Source organism: Mobula hypostoma, chromosome 2 (assembly GCF_963921235.1).
Source record: "Mobula hypostoma chromosome 2, sMobHyp1.1, whole genome shotgun sequence".
NCBI lineage: Eukaryota > Metazoa > Chordata > Chondrichthyes > Myliobatiformes > Myliobatidae > Mobula > Mobula hypostoma.
Window position 1 is genome coordinate 31,937,850 of NC_086098.1, and position 27,605 is coordinate 31,965,454.

At 40.5% G+C, this 27,605-nt stretch overlaps 1 protein-coding gene across 4 annotated transcripts in view; it reads right to left on the bottom strand.

Annotated features, from left to right (window-relative positions):
- The window catches only part of LOC134338816 (protein eva-1 homolog A-like), a 301,553-nt gene that overhangs the window by 181,962 nt on the left and 91,986 nt on the right, over window positions 1-27,605 (bottom strand). For 3 of the 4 annotated variants that reach the window (XM_063034913.1, XM_063034895.1, XM_063034903.1), the window contains exons 2-3: window positions 18,785-18,999; window positions 5,013-5,136 (exon numbers count right to left, since the gene is read on the bottom strand). In XM_063034913.1, the coding sequence (XP_062890983.1) occupies window positions 5,013-5,136; window positions 18,785-18,999 (339 nt within the window). Of the gene's footprint in view, window positions 1-1,184; window positions 1,347-5,012; window positions 5,137-18,784; window positions 19,000-27,605 lie in introns of those variants that run through there. The other variant, XM_063034922.1, reaches the window with a different exon arrangement.

Genomic DNA, 27,605 nt, shown 5'->3' on the forward strand with positions numbered 1-27,605 from the left:
TTATGTACTCTTGACCTGATTTCCTCTTTCTACCCTCCATAACTAAAGGTCATCAAAAATCTGTTGCGCATATAACCAAGTCCCATTTGGTCCTGATCCATTCCCGGTGACCCACAGAGACATAAAGTGATGTTGTGTTGTTCAAAGTGCTGCTCTTGTTTCCAAACCTCACCACGATCTCATCTCTCATCTCTGAAATCTCCTCTTGTCCTACGCGTATATTCTTCCAGTTCCGGCTTTGGGAACATCTACAAAGTCATCACTTCCCCCTGGGCAGCCTTGCCTTCAGCAACCATTGCTGAAGGTTTGGAATTTCTACCACCCCTTGCTGCCCCATGCTCCCACAAGGCAGAGTTTTTTTGGGAAGGACCAAGAGTAGCACTCTTCCTCCCGCTGGATGCCAAGGAACTACTGGGAAGTCCACTATGTTGCTTTCTGCCTGGCCCTTTGAAGATCTCACACCAAATCAATACAAATGCTGCAGTCTGGTTGAAGAATGAAGCTGCCCTCTGCTGGGGTATCACTTTTCAGCAGGCACTGCAAGACCACCTGCTACAGTGAAAAAAGGCAGAGCAGCTCACAAGAAGTAATTTTAAAACATTCTTAAACAATTGAACCACTTATGGTGCATTGTTTGTTTTAAATAAGCATTACCAAATATCTATCCCCTTACTCCTTTGCTAACATTAAAAATGCAACTGGTGATTTGTTATTAGCAAATCAAGTCTTGCATATAGTCCCAGTGACTACTTTATTAGGTAGTCCTGCTCATTAATGCAAATACCCAATCAGCCAATCATGTGGCAGCAAGTCAACGCATAGAAACGAACTGATATACAGTAGTCAAGGGGTTCATTTCTTGCTCAGACCAAACATCAAAATGGGGAAGAAATGTGATCTAAGTGATTTTGACCATGGACTGACTGTTGCTGCCAGACGAGGTGATTTGAGTATCTCAGAAACTGCCGATCTCCTGGGATTTTCATGCATAACAATCTCTGGAGTTTCCAGAGAATGGTGAGAAAAACAGAAAAACATTCGGTGAGTGGCAGTTCTGTGGGCAAAACACCTCGTTACTGAGAGAGGTCAGAGGAGAATGCCAGGCTGGTTCAAGCTGACAGGAAGATGACAGTGACCCAGATATAGTACAACAGTGGTATGCAGAAGAGCATCTCTGAACGCACATGTCAAACCTTGAAGTGGATGGGCTGCAGCAACAGAAGAACACACAGGGTTCCACTCCTGTACCTAATAAGGCGTCCACCGAGTCTAAATTGAGGCTCCAATTCATCTACCAGAGGTCAACGTGAAGCCTGCAGTAAGATTCATTACTGCTGATTTACACTGTTATAAAGCAGATGCTGGATTAAAGCCAGTGCCTGTAACATAACCAGATTCAGTTGGAATTTCAAAGAAGTGATATTAGCCTTTGCAGTTACAAAGTTGCAATGTAACTTACATTTACTTGAGAGTTTCTCTTCAATTGTAGCTGAAAATCTGTCATTTTAATTTGTGTTGTGGGCATTCTCGCTTTTGCTTTACCCTTTGCTTGGTCACTTTTTTTTTGCCAAATTCCAAAGCAAACAGTGAGAAGAATGATGGCCTGTTTGTTATAGATGGATTTTAACGGATTAGGAATGCCAAATATTCAAAAGGTAAAGAAGTGCACGCAGCCTGAAAGGTTTTCTAGAATAATGCAGTTCTGCTTCCCTGAGGTCAAAGGTGATGACCTGTGCCTTCCATTCTAAAACTGTATTTACCCACCTGCCTTGCAAAGAGTGTCCTGGTACAAAGGCCTGTCTCGCTGTGCTGCCCTCCCATCAATACATAAAGCTGCCTCAAAGGCCATTAGCTTCAGTAATGAAATAGTGCCACAAGCACATTACAAAGGCCACGTGCTCCAGCAGCATCAAAATGAAAGGCACTTGTGACAGAGACATGAATGGCCAAATTTAATTGAAGCCACTCTAGAGATAAAACAAATTACCAAATGAATGGCAATAGGCCTGAGGATATCCCAAAATGAAAATGCAATCCAATGATAAGTGTGTTTGGATAGGAGATAAACGAAAATAATAAATGGGCTTTATTAATCAAGGAGGGAGAACTGACAGAAATGCCCTGCTGTGCAGGTGATTAACAAAGGAACTAACATTTTTCTAGGCTAGTCCAGATTGGGAAATTTCCTAAATGTTAAATCTTTATTAAAGAATCATATTACAAGTTATAAATTTACTTTGAAAGACAGCTGGGAGGAAATTTCTCATTAGCTTGATCTAAAAATGGTACATGTGATTGGCAAACCCAAAAGAGAAGGGAAAATTAGCCAGTTGAAAAATTGCAAAAGAAATTACTGCAAGTAAATTTTAAGCCCAAACATAGATTTAAATTACAGAATTTGAGCATTATAGATTTGAAGTGATATTTTAGTAGGAAACAAACTGACCCAAATGACACATTCTGAAACTCCAGAAAAAGTTACATTTCACCTCTGTCTCATTAACGAAATTAAATATGACAAAATTGGATTAAGTCCTTAATCCCTTGTGTGATAAGCTGATTCCATTTGCTTATCTTGGTTTATGTTATAATAAACTGCAGAGATCCTTCCAAAAGGGATATGGTTTTGTTGTCTTGCATTCAGTACACTTTGGTTTGTCTTTGAAGTATTGCTACTTTAAATGGCTCTAAACCAGATAAAAACCCACAGCCATACCACAGGCAACTCAAAAATTAACACTGAAGTAAGATGAACATAATTCTCCAGATTCCCTCGATCATAAGAATGTTGTACAGCCATAAAAGAAGCATTTAACTCCTGAAATCAAGGACTGTATATCAAATCTATTTGCTTCTTTATCCCCTTTTTTAGAAGAAATGGATACTACAGGAGGCATTCTTCTAATTTAGTTTTTTTTTACCGATGTCATCTGATTATTACAACAAAATGAATTCTTTGGATGAATGATGACTTGTCAAGAAGTTTTTTACAGATGTTTCTCTGATACACAACAATAATGCATTTGTTAAGTAGGGAAAAAGTATCAAGGCTTTGCTTATCCAACATTTCCCTGATTGACATAAATCATATAACTGACCTCCTTTTGAGACTATGTATCATCTGCATAATCCCATGGGGCCTTCGCCCCCCCCCCGCCCACCACAAGGTTTTTTTATATTTCAAATTTACTTCAAACTTGAGAGAATAACAATATTTCTCATTAAAATGACTCACCGGAATCTAACCTGCCAATTCAATTCTGAAAGTAGCAGGGGCACACAAGTTAAAATTTATACCATGAATCTGACTGAAGCTATAAATCATAAAATGCAGACCCATGTTCGGGATATCAGAAGTTTATGAAATCTCAGGTACAATCGTATTGTGGTTAAGTTACTAGACTAGCAACAGAGTTTGCAGATTTGTTGGTTCATGGACAGGAATTCATCTCCCTCTGCAACAACTGAGAAATTTTAAATACAAGTAATTAATTTTAAGAAATAGATATTTTTAAAAACTCATCTAAGCAACGGAAGCCATGAAACAACTGGATAGTTGAAAAAAAAATCATTGAAATTATGGGAATTTAGAGGATTGGGAAGCTTTTAAAAACCAACAGAAGGCAACTAAAGAAGTCATTAAGAAGGTAAAGATGGAATACGAAAGTAAGCTAGTCAATAATATTAAAGAGTATACCAAAAGTTTCTTCAGATACATAAAGTATAAAAAAGAGGCAAGGCTGGAAATCAGACCGGAGGAAAATGATGTTGGAGAGGTAGTAATGGGGGACAAGGAAAAGGTGGATGAACTGAATAAGTATCTTACATCAGTCTTCACTGTGGAGGACACTAGCAGTATGGTGGATGTTCCAAATGTGTGAAGTTACCATAAATGTGTGAAGGTTAAACTGAAAGGTCTGAAGGTAGATAAGTCACCTAGACCAGATGGTGTACACCCCAGGGTTTTAAAGCAGGTGGCTGAAGAGATTGTGGAGGCACTAATAATTATCTTTCAAGAATCACTAGATTATGGAATGGTTCCAGAAGAATGGAAAATTGTAAATGTAACTCCACTCTTTGAGAACAGAGAGAGGCAGAAGAAAGGAATTTATAGACCAGTTGGTCTGACCTCAGTCGATGGGAAGATGTTGGAGTTGAATATTAAGGATGAGGTTTCAGGGTACTTGGAGGCACATGGTAAAAATGGTCATAGTCAGCATGGTTTCCTCAAGGGAAAATCTTGCCTCACAAATCCACTGGAATTCTTTGAAGAAATAACAAGCAGATTGACAAAGAAGAATTGGTTGATGTTATGTACTTGGATTTTCAGAAGGCCTTTGACAACGTGTAACACATTAGACTGCTTAACAAGCTATGAGGCATGATGAAATAGCGAGCGGACTTGATGGGCCAATTGCCTATTTCTGCTCCTATGTTTTAGGTGTTATGGTCGTATAATCATAGGGGATTTGCTGAGTCGGGTAAGTAATGCTTATAATTCTCCAGGAACAGACTACCAGTCAATAAATTTCCAGATCAAATTATTTAACTTTGATCAGACTTCTAGATTCTGTTCTCTGTTTCAACCCAAGTAAAGAGGATTAAATTTGCACATTTTCAATTTACATGTTATAGTCAATATTCAAATTGTGCAACAGGTAAAGAGCGTACAGTAAATGAAGAGTAAAAGAGCAGACATTTTAGAGTACATGATCCCTTAAGTTGAAAGGCCATCAGATTAAGGCAGCAAAAATACCTTTGATGGTGATGGCAAAGACTAGAAGCGCAAAGATGTGATGCTAGAATTCCATAAAATAATTGTATATTCTCCATAGCTGACACAAATCTAAAAGTTTGATCTTAACAGATGGACCTTCAAAAAAAAAGAGTAGAATGATATTTTTGCTTTCAATCCTTGGTTTATTTACATTGTAGGTTAAACATTCAAAACCTTCAGTTGTGTATATTCCTTCATTATTCTGTTTGAAAGAAGTGTTATTTCAGCTACTTACTTGGCCGGCACTTGTACCAAACCATGAGGTATTTACTGGTTCCGGGACAAGGATCTATCCCAAATATTCTGCTGTTGACAAGAAGCTGACAACTCCTTCTGTCCTGGCACTCATCCAACATTTTCTAGAGAAAACGCAAAACACAAATTTTGGCCCAATTTTCATGTGCTTTTGCAACTGAACATTAGATACAAATATGAATTAATTAATCCATAATTCATACATTTGGTAAACGTGTGAAGATTTCAATGTGGCATTTTCCACCATTCACACTCAATCCTGTCCCTTGTATGAATGATTTCTTTATACACTGAATTGTAACTGTGCAAAAATATTTTTGAAAATAGATTCTAAGGCCGATTATTGTGCCAAGTTTAAAATAGTGATGAGAGTTCCCATGATTCAATGAATTTATACAGTGAGTAATGGAACCACTCAGAGGAGCTAAAAGTAATTTTATCTACTAGATGGTGTATTAGAAACAACCCCTACAGAATCTGTCTTAGTCGTCTTCAATTAAATAGGAGTGGAAGAACAGCAAGAAATTGAATAACAGAAAAACTTAACAACATTCACTGTCCATAAGGCATAGGAGCAGAATTAGACAACTGAGTCTGCTCCACCATCTATCAAGGCTAATTTATTATCCCTCTCAAGCCTATTCTCCTGCCTTCACCCCATAACCTTTAACGCACTGATTAATCAAGAATCTATCAACCTTCACCTTAAATATACCCAATAACTTGGCCTGCATAGCTGCTGTGGCAATGAATTCCACAGATTCACCACCCTCTGGTTAAAGAAATTCTACTTGCTTTCTGTTCTAAATGGACATTCCTCAATTCTGATCCTAGACTCCCCGCTATAGGAAACATCCTGTCCACATCCACTATGCCTTTCTACACCTTTCAATATTCAATGGGTTTCAGTTAGATGCCCCTTCATTCAGCTGAACTCCAGCAAGTACAAGCCCAGAGCCATCAAACACTCCTCATATGTTAACCTTTTCCTTCCTGGCCACATTTTTTCTTAGATAAGGAGCCCATGAATGTTCACTATACCCCAAGTGCAATCTGACTAATGCCTTATAAAGCCTCAGCATTACATCCTTGTATTTGTATTCTGATCCTCTTGAAATGAATATTAATCATGCATTTGCCTTGCTTACCACCGACAATCCTGCATGAGGACTCCCAAGTCCCATTGCACCTCTGATTTTTGAATTTTTTCCCCATTTACAAAATAGTCCATGCCTTTATTCCTTCTGTCAAAGTGCACGATCATACACTTCCCTACACTATATTCCATCTGCTACTTCTTTGCCCATTCCACCAATCTGTCAAGGTCCTTCTGCAGACACCCTGTTTCCTCAGCACTACCTGCCCCTTCACCTATCTTTTTGTATCATCTGCAAACTTGGCCAAATAGCTTTCAATTCCTTCATCCAAATCATTGACATACAATGTGAAAAGAAGCCATCCCAACACTGACCCCTGTGGCACACCACCAGTCACCGGCCACTAACCAGAAAAGGACCCCTTTACTTCCATACTTTACCTCCTGCCAGTCAGCCAATCTTCTATCCATGCCAGAATCTTTCCAGTAATACCATGGACTCTAATCATGTTAAGCAGCCTCATGTGCGGCACTATGCAAAGGCCTTCTGAAAAGCCACACGTTCCTTTGAGAGGACGTACAAACTCCTTACAGCGGATGCTGGATTGAACTCTGAACTCCAGCACCCCAAGCTATGATAACATTGCTATAGTGGTGCCCATATTGCAGCACATGTCAACGTTTTTGAGTCAGGGGATGTGTAAGGTATGCATACAGCTGATCCTTGAGCTGTCAAATAAATTAATTCATAACATCAAGTTGAAGCATATACATTTATATTGCATAATTAAAAGTTATTGCACCTAAATAGATTTAGCTCATTTGGTAAGTTTTTGCCTTCACTGCAAATACAGCACAGCAAATAACCAACGCCCAGCTGATATTCCACTGAAATGCAAGGAATTAAAACACTGAGGATTTTGCTTGTGAGTTAGAATGGCTGTTTACTGTCATAGATTTTCTAGATTGGTCAGTAATAAACCATTGCATTCATAAAGGTGGCAGAGGAAATAACAAATATTTTAAGATATTCTTTTTTGGCAGTCCCTCACTGTCAAAGTCGAGCCACTCTATTCCTATGAAACTTGAGTGCATGATTGAGTACCTGTTCCTATAATTCAGCAAAGCTGACACGGAATGATATGCAAAGGATCAATAAGGCTGATAAGCTTCTTGCTCACATTCTAATTTAGTCCTGGTCTTTTATTGCCTTGACAGAACGATGATATAAAATATTTTGCCTCATTCTTTATTTCCTTAACTTCCATGTGTCTGCCATACAGTAATTAATTTTCCATTAAATAAAACCTGTTTCATTTTATTACTTTTCATTCCATTAACTTCAACCCCCCCCAAAAAAAAATCTCCACTGACACTGAATATTTGTTTCACCATGGTCATTTTGGTAAATCAATCCGCCCCAGACTACAATCTTTAATTAAAAATAAGAATAAAGGTTAGAGTTAATTAGTACTGGGTTGCAAAGTTAAACTGATAAAAAAAGATTGAGCTGAACTGAGGTGTGTGGCTAGACTGGGTGTTTACAGTAATGTTTAGGATACTATTAAACTCAGGGTGAGTTTGTTCATTTCCAAATATAAAAAATAATGTCCCAGACAGTCCCATTGTTTGCACTCGATAAAATACAATCCCTCTCCACCCACCCAATAAATACCTGATGACAGAATAGGCCACTCCCTTTGCAGAGCTGAAGCAGCCATGGAGCTTCCAGGCTTCAATAAGCGGATTAATGACTGAAGAGCTGAGTATACTGTATTTTCAACCATTGTTACTTGTTTGCAATCTTCTAGAACAATGTATTATTAAAACCTGTGCTACAAAAACCTGTAATTCTTGGCAACCCATCTCTGGATTGCACACAGAGATGGGAACTACCATCCTAAGTGGCTGCAAATGAAAAACATCAACTTATTAAAAGGAATAATGTACTTCATGAAATTCAGTTCAAAACTGCTACCTGCAGCAGAGGTGTTGAAATGGCCAGAACTTCAAATACAGAAAATGAGCATGCAATTTAGACAATTATATTTAATTTAATATTCAATAAAAGCATTCTGACTTTAAGTAGTTGCAGCATCCCTAAATTATATCGGTGGTTTTTAACATCTGATGCACAACACATCCTGTAATTTCAAATGACAAGCAGCTGGTTACCATAAATTTTACTTTAGGAATCTTCTGATTTTTTTGAGCTTCCAATTCTTCCTCACAAATGAAAAAATATTAACTTTGTAAAGAATTGAACAAAAATAAACTAATCCTTAATGTGCAACAATGCAATGAAAATAGATGGAAAGAGAGATAGAATCTTAATAGAACTTGCAAAACAAGGCCATAGAATTTCTGAGGCAACCTATGGTTTGTTTTGTTTTCAGTCATAAGAGGTAAATTATAATTTCTCACTCATGAAAATTAGAGATAAAATTCAAAGGTCAAAGTAAATTTATTATCTATCTATATGCCATCTTGAGATTCACTTTCTTACAGGCATTCACAGTAGAACAATAGATACACTGGAATCAATGAAAAACTACACACAAAGACTAACAAACAACCCATGTGCAAACGATATTAGCTGCAAACACGCATTTGTCGGGTGGGGAAGAAACAGATATTAAATTAAATTAAATTTAAATTATTAAATTGAAAAGGAGGGGAGAATGAAGCACACTTGTTGGCAGCTCCACACACTTGTGAGAAGCACAGGAACAAGAGAAAAATTGAATAGAAAAAAAACAGACAGAAGAAGGCAAGGCAGAGAAATAACAGGAGAAGCATATCAGAGAAGTAAGAGAGTGACTATACTCTGTAACATATAGTGTGCAATCCCCAGGGATACCAATGAGCATTATATTAGATAGCCCCAGGGATAGCAAACACCTTTTCTGGATGAAATTCAGAAATACAGAATACCTTCTCCATTCAGGTAGTGCGATATGTTGTTAGCTAAAACAAAGTGATGATTGCGTGGCATTCCTACACTTGATCTACAGTGTGGGCCTGACGGCGAGGATTACCACTGACAGACAAGGCATTAAAGTGATGTGCAGTGCCTGCAGCTAGTAACAACCTGGCAGACTAAAATATTATTGTCAATCTTGAGAGATTTCTTCAAATTGTATCACTTCCTCGTTCGGTGAAACAAAAACAAATAAAACTTTTACTTTGATTTTCACAGATCCACGCTTGGCTGCATAAATGCTTGATTAGGAACACAAGTCAGAAGTGACCAAAGAATGTTCTTATCTCATCATGTTCAATTTATGTCAATCAGCACTTTATTTCTGCTTCTTCATCATTTGCTTTCAGAATGCTGGTTGGAGTTCCTTTCGAAAATGTTTTCTTGCTTATTTACTGAGGAAATGCAGGGTTTTGCCTATTTGACTCATTATACAATGGGAGAGTGTTCCAGCCTATTTCTAAATATAAAAAATAGACTCAGCTCATGTAGAGCTTAAAATAAACCAGGCAACACTGTTAATGCCGCCTACTAAAGGTCATTAGTCATCAGGAATTTCTCTTTTTACAGAGCAGGTGTTCCCATTTCTGAGATAAAGTGTGGTATTATCAAAGGTGACAGCACAATGGAGCTTCATAGCCATCTTTATAATGTAGTGACTTTGTAAGTAATTCCTGAGGTACTGTTCAGCCTTTATTAGCATGGCAGAATAAAGGCCTACCCAGCCTTGCTCTGGGTTGGAGTCTTGATCACGAATTCCCAAGGACTGTGTCAAACGCTGACAATGAGTTGCTGGCACTTGTAAGTGCACATTAGTAGCTCTCACCTTAATCTACATTCAGAAACACTCTGCCTGAGGTCCCACCAGCCCAGTGACAATTTTGGAATCCTCAACTTCAAAAGGGGATATTGTTCATCTGGACAAAGTAATCTAGCGCCTCCAGGATCAATTACCTTGGTTTAGGGCCTTTTGAATGGCTTCAAAGGCACACACTTCAGCTGATGCTGCTGGAGTCTTTTAAGAGTATGAAGGCAGAACTCCTGGAGTAGCCGAAAAACTTAACCAGACGGAGTGCAAAACACAACGATAGATCTCCCTGCAGTTGAATTCCGAAAGGAATAATCTTGGTGTAACTGCATTTTGGACAAATTATCCTTGCTTCCTCTTCTTCTTCTTCTTCTTCTTCTATTGGATGATGTCTTGCTTTTGCTCCCGTTCTGAGGTGGCTAATGAAGCCAAAGAACTGAAGATGGGGCAGGTGGTACCTGACAGGGCACATGGAAGGGGATACTTACACTGCTTACAGTAAAAGCCAGGTGTGCTCTCCTAATGCAAAGCATACCATTTTCAATAGGATCTTGAATGCTCTTTCTCCACTTCAAGTGGTCATGGGCTGCAAGTTTCTCAGGAGTCAGTGGGGTTGTTGCAATTCTTCAAGGAGGTTTTCAGCAAATCTATGAATCTTTCTGATATCCAGCAGCTCATCTCTTTCCATGACAAATTATTTGCTCTGTGAATCAGTTGTTGAGAATGCATACAACGTGAGTTGTCCTATAAAGGCAAATGAATGCAACTAAGGTCTCGCCGCTAGGGACATCGGCCTCAGAGAAGGCAGTGACATTGGCTCATTTACTGTTCTGCTGAATTTGTCAGATTTTGCATCGACAGCATTTGTGGTATTTTTCAGCAGCTTGAGATGCCGGCAGTAAGTAATCCATTTCTTAGGAAATTATACAAGAGATTGCAGCAAAAATTTATGTTCTTACTCTGGTGGCTATGGACAATTTTTAAAATTATCTTAATTTTTTACTTCATAGCATAATAATATTTCTATTCAGATTTGCTCATGCAAATTTGGCAGGCTAAATAACTGAATCGTTAAAAGATACATAAAATGCTCAAACAAAATATATCGTAACATATCGACACAGCTATAAAGAAGGCAAGACAGTGGCTATATTTCATTACGAGTTTGAAGAGATTTGATTTGTCTTGTAAAACACTCGAAAACTCCTGTAGATGTGCCGTGGAGAGCATTCTGACAGGCTGCATCACTGTGATTCAGGAATGGCTTCTTCCACTCTGCCACACAATTCCTAAATGGACATTGAACCCATGAACACTACCTCACTTTATTTTAATGCATATTAATTTCTGTTTTTGCACATTTTAATACTGTAATTGATTTACTTATTTTTTTCTATATTATCATGTACTGCTGCTGCTAAGTTAACAAATTTCACAACGCATGCCGGTGATAATAAACCTGATTCTGATTCTGATAAAGGAGAAGCGCTTTAAATGTCGTGGCAGAGTGATACCTACAAAAGTTATGCTTTAAGGTTTTCTTGTCAGAAGTGACCCGTGTCTAACAAATATGGGAGGTAACCCTCTTGTGTCGCATTCCCTCAGGATGCTCATTTGTCCCAGATTCAAAGTGCAAAGCTTCCTCCTGATTTTCTTTTCCTGACATGTTTTATCAGTTGATGAATGTAAGCCCTGGGCTCAATACTAATAAGCTTGATCCCGAACACCTATAAGCTCATTGCCTCTGGTAAAGCACTAATCCCATTTGTTTCTGCTCTATCCCTGGCTCTCTTACTGTGAAGTTTTGAGATCGGTAAAACAGTTGTAATAAAGTGATGGACCATACCGTAATTTCCAAATAAGCAATGTGTCCTGAAAATCTGGGCTTTGAGTGACCGCTGTATAAATTCGGCTGAACGTTTGTGTGTTCCTCTCAGTGTAACTACAATGATATAAACATGTTTCCACTCATAGAAATTGATTTGATAAGTTTTTCATGTTCATACTTTAATTACTAATGAAAGGTTATGTTTTATACATGTGGTATCAATGATACATTTCAACACAGCAAAAGACAATATCCCATATTAGGGTAAAGGTTCTCTAAAAAATGTAATATAAAATGTTTCTATGTTTTCTATGTTTGTTTTGTTTTTTTTAAATTACCAGCATGGACTAGAAACTAAAACTGATTTCAAATTGTGATTAGCTGGGCTTGACATTATCAATTGCCTGTTTTACAAAATAGTGACACTTTGTCAGCAAGATTAAATCTAGAATTTTGTCAAATGAGTTAATACCCAAACACAGAATCCTTTGTAAAAGCAGTAGAAAAGGTTGTTCTCTCCTTAAAATCTAAATTAACACCAACACTATTTGCAGGTCATTCAATTACTTGTGTTTAATGCTTACACTCGTTAGATCAGGGTTTCTCATCTGTTGTTCCGTGAGAGATCGTAAATTTAAGAAAGTAAATATTGTATTTTGAACATCTCACTCGCAGTGACCATGCAGCCCCGTTAACAGTCTCACTAGAGATCTCTCAGCCCAGTATGGCAGTACGCAGTGGGATTGTGTTTAATTGGTTGAGTCCCTTCTCAGTTTTTGACACAAGACAGGGGAGGCCGTTGATAATTGGTGAGCGCTGTATTGCATGGAGGAGAGGACAGTAAACTGATAATTGGTGAGTGTGGCATTGCACGGAGGGGAGGACGGTAGGCTGATGAGGAGCATGAAGTGCTTTTTCCAAGCGTTGAATGGACTCATCCAACTGGGGCTGTGTTGTTAGCCACTCCCTCCCAAATTACCTCCCCCAACTTCTTACGCACTGCTGACTGACTCATGGGAGCGAACAAACTACCAGTGTAGTAAAAAATTGGAGGGAAATTTTCGTTCTAAAGAAGGAATTTTTACGCACTGCGACTCAGCTGCTGGCCTGCCACTTTGCTGTTGTAAAAAAATTAAATCCTGAAGTTTTCACAACACACTGCTTTCTTCACAGAGAAATGCTGATGTCAAAAACTCTTGGAAATGAAATGAAAGAAGTTCTGGATGATGCTACAAAAATGATTAACATTCTTAAGCAAAGACCAGTTCACTAGAGAATGGTTTAAAAACTGTGAAAATCTGGACAAGGAGCACACTAATCTCCTGCTACGTACAGAAATCCAGTGGCTTAGCAGAGGAAGAATTCTCAACGGGGTGTTTGAGCTGAAAGGTGAATTGCAAGAGTACTTTCAAGATAATAGAAGGCCAGGTTTTGCTGAGTGTTTTGAAGATGAAGAATGGCTGCTGAAACTAGGCTACTTGGCAGACATTTTTCATCATATGAGCCAATTGAACATGTCTTTGCAAGGCCTTGGAGAAAATGTTTTGACTTCAAGAGACAAGATTCTTGGATTGAAAAGAAAATTGAATCTTTGGAAAAATCACGTTGCAAAAGGAAATCTTGAAATGTTTCCACTACTGCTTGGGCTTGAGAGTGAGGAAGGATATCAGAAAGTCTCGAGTCTTATTGAAAAACTCTTGGAAGAACTGCAGGACAAAATTCAACAGTACGTGGGGTAATTGATAAGTTTGTGGCCTAAGGTAGAAGGAGTCAATTTTACAAAACCTAACTCATTTATTTTTCAACATAGTCCCCTCCTGCATTTACACACTTAGTCCAGTGGTCGTGGAGCATACGGACCCCTTCTTTGTAGAAGTGGTCCACAGCAGGGATGATTGATAAGTTCATGGTAGAAGGAGATGAGTTATTAGCTTCAAACTTTCTACATAATCACTCAAAGAGTTGAACTGCACGTGCATTGAACGAGAGCATCTTGGACCTCCAGGTGGTCCACAGCAGGGGTGATTGATAAGTTTGTGGCCTAAGGTAGAAGGAGATGATTTACACAGCTCTCGTTACATGCACATGCAGTTCAACTCTTTGAGTGATTATGCAGAAAGTTTGAAGTTAATAACTCATCTCCTTCTACCTTGGGCCACGAACTTATCAATCGCCCCTGTTGTGGACCACTTTCTGGAGGTCCAAGACGCCAACTTCTACAAAGAAAGGATCTGTATGCTCCATGACTGCTGGATAAAGTGTGTAAATGGAGGAAAAATAAATGCTCTAAGTTTTCTAAAATTGACTCCTTCTACCTTAGACCACGAACTTATTAATCACCTCTCCTATTTCCCTCCCTTTCAACACAAGTGTATGACTGGGTGAGGGACCTTTCTCTAAATCTTTTGCTCAACCTGAGAACTTGACTTTGAGATAAGAGGAAGGACTTTGTGAGCTGCACTCTAATCACACACTCAAGATGAGATTTACTGACTTGCTGATAGACAAGTTCTGGATTTCTGTGAAAAAAAGAGTAGCCAGCCATTCCTAGGAAAGCAATGAACATTTTGCTGCAGTTTTCAACTTCTTACAGGTGTGAGCAAGCTTTTTTTTGTTTAACAGGCATCAAGGGCAAGGACAGAAATTGTCTCATTACAGCTGAAGGTGAAATCCATGTGTATGCTCTCATGCTCTTACTTATCTCAAATTCGACCCAGAATTGAGTATTTGTGCAGCAGAAAACAAGCATAGGTTTCATATGCTAGGCCTATATTTGAGCCTGATCATGTCACTTAGTAAGAAAATGTTTTTTCAAAGTCTGTATAAAATTGTGCCTTAGGCTATATTTTTATTCATGTTACTTTTGTGTATGGTTTTTAGTAACTTCACTATTTAACATTGTCAAAATTTAACATTTTGTTGTAAGCATTAATTAAAATCAATTTACAACCTTTTTAAAATTAAATCTACTGAGCCTACCTTTGGAAAAATTAAATCCCATTTTGGCATAAGCCAATTATTTAACAGAAATTTATTATGTTTGCCTGGTGAGTTTTTAAAATTTATGAAAAGGAAAGAAAGAGATTAATTTCAAGAAAGGAAAGCTGAGCTAAGCTTAATTACCTGTTTTTTCAAGAAAAGACGGCTAAAAATTCATTCACTAATCAAAAGAGCATTATTTCTGTATGATTATACCTACAACTTACTGATCGCGCTAATATACCGTGAGCTGTAGATATAATAATTTTTAACCTACTCTAGAAACTGCTTAGAATTTCTCTACCACATAGCCCTCTATTTTTCTAAGCTCCATGTACCTTTCAAAAGGTTGAGAAAAGTTGCATTAGATTCTCTTAAGCGTGACAATGATTTATCTAATATTTGCCAATAAATGTATTTCATCAATAAATCATATGACAAAGTAAAATATTAAACATTAATTCCCAGTGAAAGAGGTAGAATTAATTGACACATATGTTATTACAGATTTAGCCTTCTTCCTTACAAATCTTAATTAAAGTAATGTATGTGTGTGTATATATATATATATATATATACACACACACACAGGTGCCCCCCATTTTCCGAACGTTCACTTTACGACACCTTGCTGTTACGAAAGACCTACATTAGTTGCCTGTTTTCGCTAACAGAAGGTGTTGTCACTGTTACAAAAAAGGCAGCATGCGCCCGAACAGCCAAGCTCCTCTCCCGGAACTGTATTCTAGCCGCCATTGCTTAAACACGTGCTTTATCTCGATTTATTTTGTGCATCCGTTAGCAAGATGAGTTCTAAGGTATTGGAAAAGCCTAAAAGAGCTCGTAAGGGTGTCATATTTTGCGTAAAACTAGACATAATTAAGCATTTCGATCGTGGTGAATGAAGCAAGGTATTGTCCGCACGTTGGACTTGCCTGCGTCCACCGTTCGCCCTACTTATATGCAGAGAGAAAGAATTTTGAAAGCTGCCGATATTACTGTTGATTCTGCTCATAGCAAAGTGTCAGCATCCAATAATGGATAAAATGGGAAGTCTATTGCTTGAGTGGATTGATGGGTGTACAAAGTGTGGTGTTCTGTTAAGTTTTCTTATACTTAAGGAGAAATCAGACAGTCTTTTTAATAAGCTGAAACAGAAAGCACTGGACGATGGTGATGAAAGTGTTGCGAAAGTGGAATTTAAAGGTAGTCATGGGTGGTTTGATCGGTTTCTGAGGTGAGGGCAGCTTCATAGTTTAAGCAGTGGTCCCAACCTCTGGGCCGCGAACCGATACATTGCCGCAAAGAACGCAGCGGTGCAGCGGTAGTCGGAACGCACCCAGCACATCTTTAAGAAAAAAGCCGAAATAAACAAGCTAATTCATTAGGTGCTGCCTGGCATGTAAATGTCGGCCCAGATCAGAGGCGATTGCTGATTGCGTCAGGTGGTTATTCGTATAAGCAAGTGTTTAACTGTGACAAAACTGCAATTTATTGGAGTCTACCCGATTCCGGTAAGTGAAACTGCACGGTACATACATTATTTCTACTTTATATAGGCTGTGTATTTTTATGTGTTATTTGGTATGATTTGGCAGCTTCATAGCTTAAAGGTTACTGGAAAGAGTGTTTCTGCCGAGAGCGCTTCTGTGAGATTTTCGCTGCACTAGACAGTGCTGCAGAAAAGTATTTCTACTTTATATAGGCTGTGTATTTATCATATCACTCCTGCTTTTACTATATGTTACTGTTATTTTAGGTTTTATGTGTTAGTTGGCATGATTTTGTAGGTTATTTTCTGGGTCTGGGAACACTCAAAAACTTTTCCCATATTAATAAATGGTAATTGCTTATTTACTTTACGACATTCCGGCTTACGAACTGTTTCATAGGAATGCTCTACCTTCGGATAGTGGGGGAAACCTGTATACTTTTTAAAATATTTATTTATATATACACATATACATAGATATATATTTGTCTGGATGTGTGTTTTTACTAATTATTCTATATGTACCTGTATATGCAAGGACTGGACGTTTAAGCCATGATATCACCTAGCAGGCATCAGGTATTGGGGTCGGTTGAGTGATGATCTCGGTGGGCTGGGACATTTTCTGCATCGTACTTTTACTAATATTCTATATGTGCTTGTTTCTGCAAGGACTGGACATGAAGCCATGGTGTCGTGAGGGTGTGGGGCCTCGAGATTCTTTTATGTGTTCTTGTGTGTGACTGTTGGTAATGTGCTTTTAGCACCTTGAACCCATAGTAACACCGTCTCGATTGGTTCTATTCATCAGAATTCATGTATGGTTGAACGACAATTAAACTTGAATTGAATTGAACTGTTGTTTTTTCCCAAACCCATTTCAAACTCCCAAGCCAGATTCATATCATTCACATAAAATACTAAAACTTACTTTAATTGTTTCCTTTCTTTACCGTTTGCATGATTACAAAATATTTTTCTCTTACTTCTCACAAAAGGATTTTCATCATCCTGAGGCAAATATAAGCTCATGTAAATACGTATAGTCAGTTTCATTCAAAATAATGTAGATGGAGTTTTTTTTTACCATTTATTTGCTATTTTGGAATCTGTTGGAATGCTTTGAAGAAATAACAAGCAGAATAGACAAAGGAGAATTGGTGAATGTTGTGTATTTTGATTTTCAGAAGGCCTTTGACAAGGTGCCAGAAGTGAGGCTGCTTAACAAGTTAAGAGCCCATGGTATTACGGGAAAGATACTAGCATGGATAGAGCATTGGCTGATTGGCAGGAGGCAAAGAGTGGGAATAAGGAGTTGGCTGCCGGTGACTACTGGTTTGTGTCTGGACCGCTTGTCATAACATTATATATCAGTGGCTAGGATGATGGAATTGATGGCATGGTGGCCAAGATTGCATACAACTGGAAGAAAGATGGAGGGCCATATAGTTTTGAGGAAGTAGAGAGGCTACAGAAGGACTTAGACAGATTAAGAGAATGGGCAAAGATGGAATACAGTGTCGGGAAGTGTATGGTCATGCACTTTGGTAGAAGAAATAAAATGGTAGACTGTTTTCTAAATGGAGAGAAAATTCAAAACTATCCTTATGGAGGATTCATAAAAAGTTCATTTGCAAGTTGAGTCCGTGGTGAGGAAGGCAAATGCAATGTTAGCATTAATTTCAAGAGGACTAGAATGTAAAGGTAAGGATGTAATGTTGAGGCTTTATAAAGCACTGGTGAGGCCTCACTTGGAGTATTGTGAGCAGTTTGGGGCCCCTTTCTAAGAAAAGATGACACGAACAATGGAGAGGGTTCAAAGGGGGTTCACAAAAATGATTCCGGGATTGAAAGTCTTGTCATATGAAGAACGTTTGATGGCTCTGGGCCTATACTCATTGGAATTCAGAAGAATGAGGGGTGACCTCATTGAAACCTATTGAATATTGTAAGGCCTTGATAGGGTGAATGTAGAGAGGATGTTTCCAATGGTGGGGGAGTCTAAGACCAGAGGACACAGTCTCAGAATAGAGATGAAGAGGAATTTCTTCAGCCAGAGAGTGGTGAATCTGTGGAAATGGTTGCGACAGGTGGCTGTGGAGGCTAAGTCAATGGGTATACTTAAGGCAGAGCTTGTTAGATTCTGGATTAGTGAGGACATGAAGGGATATAAGGAGAAGGAAGGAGATTGGAGTAGAGAGGGTAAATGGATCAGCCATGAGCAAATTCTGCTTTTATATCTTATGGTCTTAGGCTGCAAAAAAAATCTATTTAAGAACTCCCCCATCTCCTTTGGCTCCAAGCATAGATTACTATCCTGACCTCCCAGGAAACCAATTTTGTCCCTTGCAATCCCTTATCTGTAGAATCCCTTAGGATCCTCCTTCACCTTGTCTGCTCAGGCAACTTCATGCCTTCTTCTAGCCCTTCTGATGTCTTTCTTAAGTCCTGTATTCACTGCAGTTTCCTCCAAGAAGAGAAAAATGTTAAAGCACAAAATATATTTATTTATCTTCAACAGATGGGTAAGAACCAGTACCCAGTTTTACGAATTAAGTATGATATATACCTGTAAGGAAGTGATAGCTGAACAGGACAAATCTTCCATTTCAAGGTCTTTAAGAGACTGTGCATAGCGTGACGGGCACATCTGGTGGCTGGGTGCCTTCCTACCATAAAATGAAGACTGGATACTGATGGTTGTTCTGTGAGGACATCGCAGTGAGATATATTCTCCATCACATGCATGCTCTGTGTAATTCCTCAAAACCCTCGACATGTATCCTGTCAAAACAAGACCAAAACATAAAACTTAAAAAAGATTAATAGGTTCAGTCAGAAGACAACACAACATTCCTCTGTGATCTATTATTCCACACTATGTTAACCTCAACATCTCCTTGCAATCCAATGAACCCTTTGTGAACTATCATAGGAGATGCAGGCTGCACACTAATCCACTTTCTTCTCAGCCAACAATCGTACATTTCTTGAAGGTGAAACAGAGACCTCTGTACATATTTCACTACAGAATACTGTTTTTAATGCTCACAATATAGATACCAACTCAATGCAGAGGCAAAACAAGAATTGGTTGACTATTCCATAAGACCATAAGACATAGGAGAAGAATTAGGCCATTTGGCCCATCGAGTCTGCTCTGTCATTCAACTATGGTTGATCCTTTTTTTTTCTCCTCTTCAACCCCATTTCCTGGCCTTCTTCCTGTACCCTTTGATGTCATGTCCAATCAAGAACCTAGCAGTCTCTGCCTAAAATATACCCAACGACCTGGCCTCCACAGCTGCATGTGGCAACAAATTCCACAAATTCTGGCTAAAGAAATTTCCCTGCATCTCTGTTTTGAATGGATGCCCCTCTATTCTGAGGCTGTGCCCCGTTGTCCTAGACTCTCCCACCATGGGAAACAACCTTTCCACATCTACTCTGTCTAGGCCTTTCAACATTTGAAAGGTTTCAATCAGATCCCCCCTCATCCTTCTAAATTCCGGTGAGTACAGACCCATCAAATGTTCCTCATATGATAACCCTTTCATTCCTGGAATCATCCTTGTGAACATCCTCTGGATCCTCTCCAATGCCAGCACATCTCTTCTAAGATGAGGAGCCCAAACCTGTTCGCAATACTCAGGATGATGCCTCACCAGTGCCTTATAAAGCCTCAGCATCATGTCCCTGCTCTTGTATTCCAGACCTCTTGAAATGAATGCTAACATGGCATTTGCCTTCCTCACAACTGACTCAACCTGCAAGTTATTCCACTATTCCGCTAAGCATCTCTGTTCATGACTCTAAGCTACTGATTATGTACCTTTACAACTCTCTATATTATTCCAGGTGTCCTTGGTGAAGCTCAAAAGAAGGTTTCAAAGCAACAGACTTCCAACTGGGTACTTTTCCCTAATCTCATTTCTTATTTCCATCTTCTGTGTATGTGTGTTTTAATTTTAACATTGGCCCAGATAGTCAAATCTCAACACCAGACTTGCTCACTAATAACTATTCCCTCATTATTTGTTTTGCTCTACCACTGGAGTACTCTGAAGTCAAACACCAGTCTAACATTCCCTCGAATTTATTCTGAGCAAATCAGATTTCAGATCTTGTGGGAAGAGAAATAGAATTGATATTTCAGGTCAAGGACATTTCATTCTGTTTTCATTTCTGATTTCCAGTTGCCGCAGCAGCTGAATTTTCAGATCTTGTGTCTGGTTAATCCTGCTGCAGGATTCACAGTTTAAATGCCCAGTGGCACTGATGGCAATCAAGTTCAAATTTAAGTTTATTGTCATTCAACTGTACACATTATACTGCCAAACGAGGCAACATTCCTCCAGGCCAAACTGCACAACACGGTACACATAACTCACACTCATAACACATAAAGTAATAATTACCACAAAGAAATCAACAAAATAAAAAGGTGCACGTTCAAAATCTGTTAAAAAGTAAACAGTATAATGCTATTGGCACTTCACAGACAGGGAATTCAATATCGTACAGCCTGGGGGAAGAATCTGTTCCCCATCCTAACGGTTCTTGTCCAAATGTGATAGTAACTCCTGCATGATTGCAGGGGTCAAAGAGATTGCTGGATGGATGGAAGCGATCACTGATGATGCTAAGGGCCCTGCGTACACCGCATGGAAGAGGGACGCTGATGATTCTCTCAGCAGTCCTTGCAATCCTTTGTAGGGACTTGTGGTCAAACGCCTTGCAGACGGTGATGCATTTGATGGTGATGCAGGCAATCACATGCCTTAATCTCCTCAGGAAGAGGAAATGCTATTGTGCTTTTTAACCAAAGAAGTGGTGCTGAGAGACCGGGTGAGATCATCGTGAAGTGCTTTGAAAGGCTGGTAGTGGCACAGGTCAAAAATTCCATTCCTGCAACATTGGACACTCACCAATATGCTTACCGACAGGACCTCTCTACCACACATACCATAGCGTCTGTCGTGCACCTGGCCCTGACACACCTAGAAAACAAGGACAGTTATGTCAGAATGCTGTTTCTGGATGTCAGTTCAGCATTCAACAATAATGTCCCACAGACCTTGGTGAACAAGCTTCTCCTTGGTCTAAATACACCACTGTGCAACTGGGTATTAGACAGTCTTCTTAACCAAAAGACCTCAGATAGTCAGGATGCACAACTGCTTCCGCCACCCTCCCTAAAATCCTTAATACGGGTGCTCCTCGCAGGGCTGTATACTGAGCACATTGCTGTACACTCTGCTCACACCTGAATGCACAGCCAAACACCCGAGTAGTCAGATTGTCAAGCTTGCTGATGACATGACAGTGGTGAGACTCATCACCAGCGAATGCTGAGATGACCTATAGAAAGGAGGTGGAAGAGCTTGAGACTGACACCAAGCAAGTAACCCCATCCTCAACGTCAATAAGACAAAGGAGATGGTTATCGACTTCCAACAAATTCTGACTACTCACACCCCTCTTTACTTCATTGACACAGCAGTGGAAACTGCAAAACAGTTTCAGACTCCTGGGAGTGCACATCTCTCTCAACCTCTCATGGTGCCAGAACACATTCTACACAATCAGGAAAGCTCACCAATGCCACTACTTTCTGAGGAGAGCCAGACAATGCACACCTATACTCGTCATTCTACAGATGTACAGCATCCTAACAAGCCGCATCACTGCACGGTATGGAAACCGCACTTCGCAGGACAGGAAAGCTCCACAACGTGTTGGCAAAACTGCCCAATGCATCACTGGCACCAGCCTACCCACCGTCACAGACATACATACAGAAAGGTGCTGGAAAATGGCCAGTGTCCTCATGAAGGATCGCACTCCCCCTGCTCATGGACTTTGGTCCCAGTCCCAAAGGCTATGTAGCATCCACACAAGGACCACCAGACTCAAAAACAGTTACTTTCCCAAAGCAGTAAAGCTGATTGACACCTCTTCCCAATAAACTACCCCTCCACACTGCCAGCCACCACTACTTTATCATTCCTGTCAGTCACCTTATATACAGACACTCCTGTGCCTAGCGTCACTTTATGGACATACACTCAATCCATGTATATAAGCTACGAAGGCCTTTATATTTATTGTGTTTTTTTATTATTATCATGTTCTTTATCTTACTGTGCTTGTTGTACTACATTGGATCCAGAGTAACAATGATTTCATTCTCCTTTACACTCGCGTACTGGAAATGGCATTAAACCATCTTGAATCTTGATATGGCTTTAATAATATTAAAGATGCAGAGAAGATCTCTGCATTCCCTGTCTTCTCTGCAGCTTCAATTATTAATAAAAAGACATAATGACTTATTTTAATTATGCCTGTTTTATTTTGTGTGGAGGAGTGTGTGTCCTAGCAACTTACGTGGTTGGTACGGTCGGCTGCAAGTTCCTCCAGGACTCAATGCTGATCTCCCGCTTGCAGTCATCCTTGAAGAGCAGATGTGGGCAGCCAGTGACTCTCCTGCCTGGAGCCAGCTCACCATGGTGTATGTCTTTAGGGATGTGGCCATCCTGCATGCAGCAGACGTGGCCCAGCCAGCGCAGCCTATGCAACCTGAGCAGGGGGTACACACGAGAGAGGCAGCACGAGAGGGAAACCTCAGCATTGGGCACTCTGCCTCTGCAGGAGATGCTCAAGACGCGACGAAGGGACTTCACATAGAAGGTGTTCCTGCTTAGTGTACGTTGCCCAGGCCTCACGGCTGAACAGCGGTGTGCTGGTGCCACAAGAGCTGAACACGGCCATCTTTGTTTTGACTGACAGTTTGGAGTTCTCCCACACTGGTGTGGTGAGGCAGGCAGGAGTTGGTGCAGCCTTCCTGATGCGCTTGTCACGTTCTGCAACCAAGGAGAGGTTGTCACTGATGATGGACACCAGGTATGTGAACTGACGAACAACATTTAGTTTATAGTTAACAATGGTAATGACTGGTGGTGCCTATAAGTCTTGTCCCAAGGCATTTGTCTTTTTCAGACTGACAGACAGACCAAATTCCTTGCAGGGCTAGGAAAAGTGATCCAACAAGCTCTGGGGGTGCCTTGGGCTTTCTTGATGCCATCATACACACCCCTGATATTGCCTGTCAGTGCTGCGGTCTGGATGTCTTCACTGAGCTGCATCTAGTCCTCATCGCCACAGCCCTGACAGTTTGTTGAACTTTACTTCCAGCAGCCCAGAGGGTCTGTAGGTTCCTTTCAGGTGGTGAACCCATACTCAGCACATTTGTCTTCATTAACTGCGTTCATCCTGTTGGATTTGGCTTCAAGTCAGTCATTGATTTTCAAGATCTTCTTCCTAAAGGTAACTAAGGCTGTGCTGTAGATCCCAGAAGTTTCCATTTCTCTGCGACAGAGTTTCTAGGCTGCTGAGTGCTCAGTTCTTTCTCGACAGACTTAGCAAACTGCTCCAGCAGGTCTGGGTGAGACATCTTGTTGACATCAATGAGAGGACACCAGGTATGGTGTCTTGTTTGGAGCAAGTATTCTTTAGAACAATTTCTTGTTTGGAGCATTGGAATTTCTTTGACTGCAGTCTGATCTTGCAACACACCAGCGGGAGATCTGTATTGCAGTCTGCGCTATAGTTGGAACATGTGAAAAGTACGCAGCTGAGGACAGAGTGCCTGACCAGGATCAAGAGCAGCTGCTGCCAGTGTCTGGAGAGAGAGTATCTCCAGGAAACCTTGTGTTGAAACATAGTCTAGAAGTATGAGCTGGTGAGACATATCGGTGTAGAACTCCAGCCATCACTGTCTGCTATCATTCACCTTGCCTGTGCAAAATTGACCTAGGCAGGAGGTCATGACTTGTGATCTGCAACTACTCTAGCGTTGAAGTCACCCAGGAGAACACAATGTTCCTTGTTGATGGTATTCCTGATGACGGCTGCAAGATCTTCATGACACTCATCCTTTGCCCCAAATGTGGAGCGCGCATGGGAGCATACACACTGACAAGAGCAGCTGGACTTTCAGTGGTGTTGAGGCAAAGAATAAGAAGCCACTCAGATCCATTGCTGCCTGGTCCCACCCTCTTCAACAATGTGACTCTCACTGCAAAGCCTACTCCACGCTGTCTGGGCTTGTCGGAACCCTTCCTTTGCCAGAAAAAAAGTGTAGTCTTTGTCCTTCAGTGTGCCTGAGTCAGCCAGACAGGTCTCCTGGAGGGTGCCGATGTTGGAGGTTATCGGAGAGGCCAGTCATCATTGTTCAAACATTCCAACATTCCCGTTTAGAGCTGTTCTCCTCCTGGTGCAGTGTCTTCAGTCGGCAATTCGGATAATACCTAATCCCCGCGCACCCAGCCAGGATAGCAGACTGTGGCAGGACGAGGGGATGCACAGCTTACGGTAGGCAACAGCTTTCCAGAGAGGTCCAAGAATCTCTCCCACCTTTGGAAGCAACCGCTGGCACCACGCTCCATGTCAATCGAGCACAGTCGCTTATAACTGATAACGGCTGCTTCCCGTGTCGTGTCAACGCCATGAGGTGAATCAGGAGTGTCCTCTCCTGAAAATACTGTCGACTCTGCAAGGTGAGTCGATACTCAAGCCAGTACGCAAGCCAGGGCAGTACAACATGGAGAGCAAGCTGTTGCCCATGCAGCAGACACTCCATCTTCATGCACCTGGAGAATCCAAAGGAACGGCAGAGACTGACACAGTTTGGCACCAGCAGCATCGCTGGAGTTGCCAGTCGGTGTTGAACCTTACGGACTCTGGCTCCAGGTTTTTCCTCTGGATTTACTCCCGAAGCCTTCCCTTTGAGTGGGTATAGCCACAAGGCAGCAGAGGCTTGAGATCAGATCTCCTTCTCTGAGATGAACTGCCAACCACAGCTAACAAGCTCCATCTGCCCAAAGCAACTGGTTTTAAGGTGCCAGGAACACAACTTTGCCCCTTCTGCTGTCAGTAGAAACACTTCCAGCAGGCTTAGTAGCTAAGCCAGGAGCTAGGCTTGATTGTCAGAGGGAATCTATTTAATGCTTCATTATTTGCAATTTTGCAAGCCTTTTAAATTTTCAATAAAGCTTAAATCATTTTTCCATTTTTAACAGTTTTAAAAATGCGATATCAGAGCTGTAACTGTATTAACTACATTAACTACACACGTCTAAAATTAGCTCTCCTTGTTGGTGGTAATCAGTATTAGGAAGGATTGTGTGGATTTTTTGGTCACCTATCAATAAGATAGGTGTAATCAAGATAGAAAGAGTGCAGGTAATATTCATAAGGATGGTGGGCAATACTTTTGCACAGAAGACAGTGGGTGTATGGAACAGGTTGTCAGAGAACGTTATGGTATGCGACCGACCACACCAGTCTCCAGGGTTCAGACACTCTGATTCTCCAGAGTATGGATAGCTGCCACAGTCCCTTTAAAGATCCTGGCCCACTCCGATGATTGACGGCCACGTTTTGGCGCCAACCTTTGCGTATATGAGATGCACCTGAACTCAGGCTCAGTGCTCAGTCATCAGCTCAACTTTGGTTCAATCTGTGATTGCGTTTAGGATTCCTGTGTCATTTGGATTCTCATCTAATCTCGTCAGGCTCTCGTCTAGCATCTAGTCAAGAACCCTGTTCTGTCTCAGTCTCGTAATCCTGTCTCGATTCTAGTCTTGGATGCTCCAGCACTTGGGCCCTTACCATCCTCACCTAGGCCTCTCATTGCAGAGGAAGTGGTGGAGGCACATACAAGAACACCTTTACAGTTTTGTGGTTTGGAAAGGTTTCGAGGGATATGTGTCAAATGCAGGCAAATGGGCCTAACTGAGTTACACACCTTGGTTGTTGTGGTCAAGTCGGGCTGTATGACTCCCTGACTCTGACTGAGGAACAAAGAGTGGGACAACATTTAAGAAAGACCATGTCAGGATATTTGCACTTCCATCCACCAGCACCTCTACCTCAATTCCCCTAATAAAATATAGGGAATATCCTATATGTCCCATGAATTCCTGAATGACAGCAATACAAAGATTAGTGGCATTGTGGATAGTGTAGAAGGTTGCCGAAGGATAAAATGGTATAAACTGGAGATCAGTTGCAGATATGGGCAGAGAAGTGGCAGATGGAGTTTAAACTGGGCAAGTGTGAGGTGTTGCACTTTGAAAGGTTAAATGAAAGGAGAATCTAAAATCTTTCTGCTGTAGCCTTGAAGATATTCAATGATTCCGCCTCTTAATCTCTCTAACATTTGAGAATTCTGAAAATGCATGACTCTTGGAAACCAGAAAGATCTTCTCAACTCTATCTTAGATTTGCCTTCTATTGTGAAATTACACACCCAAAGGCCTCCACGGGGGGATATATCCTTTCCATTTGAAGGCCTGGCTAGCTCACCCAATCATTCCACAACTTGGGAATCAGTTTTAAACCTTCTCTGCACTGCCTGAAATCTACATATATCTCTCTTTAAATAAGGAGAGCCTAACTATACACATTACATTAGTCTGTATCACCGCACGGTGGCAAATATTCACTACTGTTGGACTCCATCCTGCTTGCAATAAATGCCAGCAGTCCATTAACCTTCCTACTTGCTCTATCTGTATGTTAATTTCCTAAGCAAGGACAGCCAAGTTCCTCTGTGCAGCAACATTCTGCGTTTTCTCTCTTTGTTTAAACTTTCTGCTCGTTCCACCAAAGTGGATCATCTCACATCTCCGCATATTATAATCCATTTTGCAAATTCTGTTCAATGATTAAACTTGCCTTTTGCTCTTTGTAGACTCTTCATAACCTTGGATGTCTAATGGCAACTTTCGGGGTAAGCAATTATAAAGGATCTCTGTATCCTCATTTCATGAGTAATAGGTACAGCTTGATAGACACTACTGCAAGTGTCCTAAATTTTAAGAGGTGAAGCTGATCACCTTATGATGGCAGCTGGCTCGTGGGAGGGGTTTGATGCTGACTAAACATCTAGAGCAAGGATTCCCAACCTAGGGTCCATGGACCCCCTCTGTTAATGGTAAGGCTCCTTGGCCTAACCCCTGATCTGGAGCTTGTTCCTGAGTGCCCTGATTTCACTTGCAACATTTGAAATGATTGGAAACCAAAAATTGCAACCTCAGTCATTTCAACTCTTCAGAATGGACCCAATGATCAACAGGATAAGGTAACCTCGCCGTAGCTGTTCAGAACTTAAACTCTGAGAGACAACAACATCTGTTAAATGAAAAAGTGATGCAGAAAGGGAGATTGAGGAAATTACTTTCTGATATCTGGTGCCCTAAATCTGAACTAAAGTTGTATATTAATTTCCCCCATAGAGAATTTCAGTGAATAAAGTAAATTTAGGAAAGAGTCTCAAATTGCTCATGTAACTGCCTTCGTGCTTTTTACGATGATTATAAAGT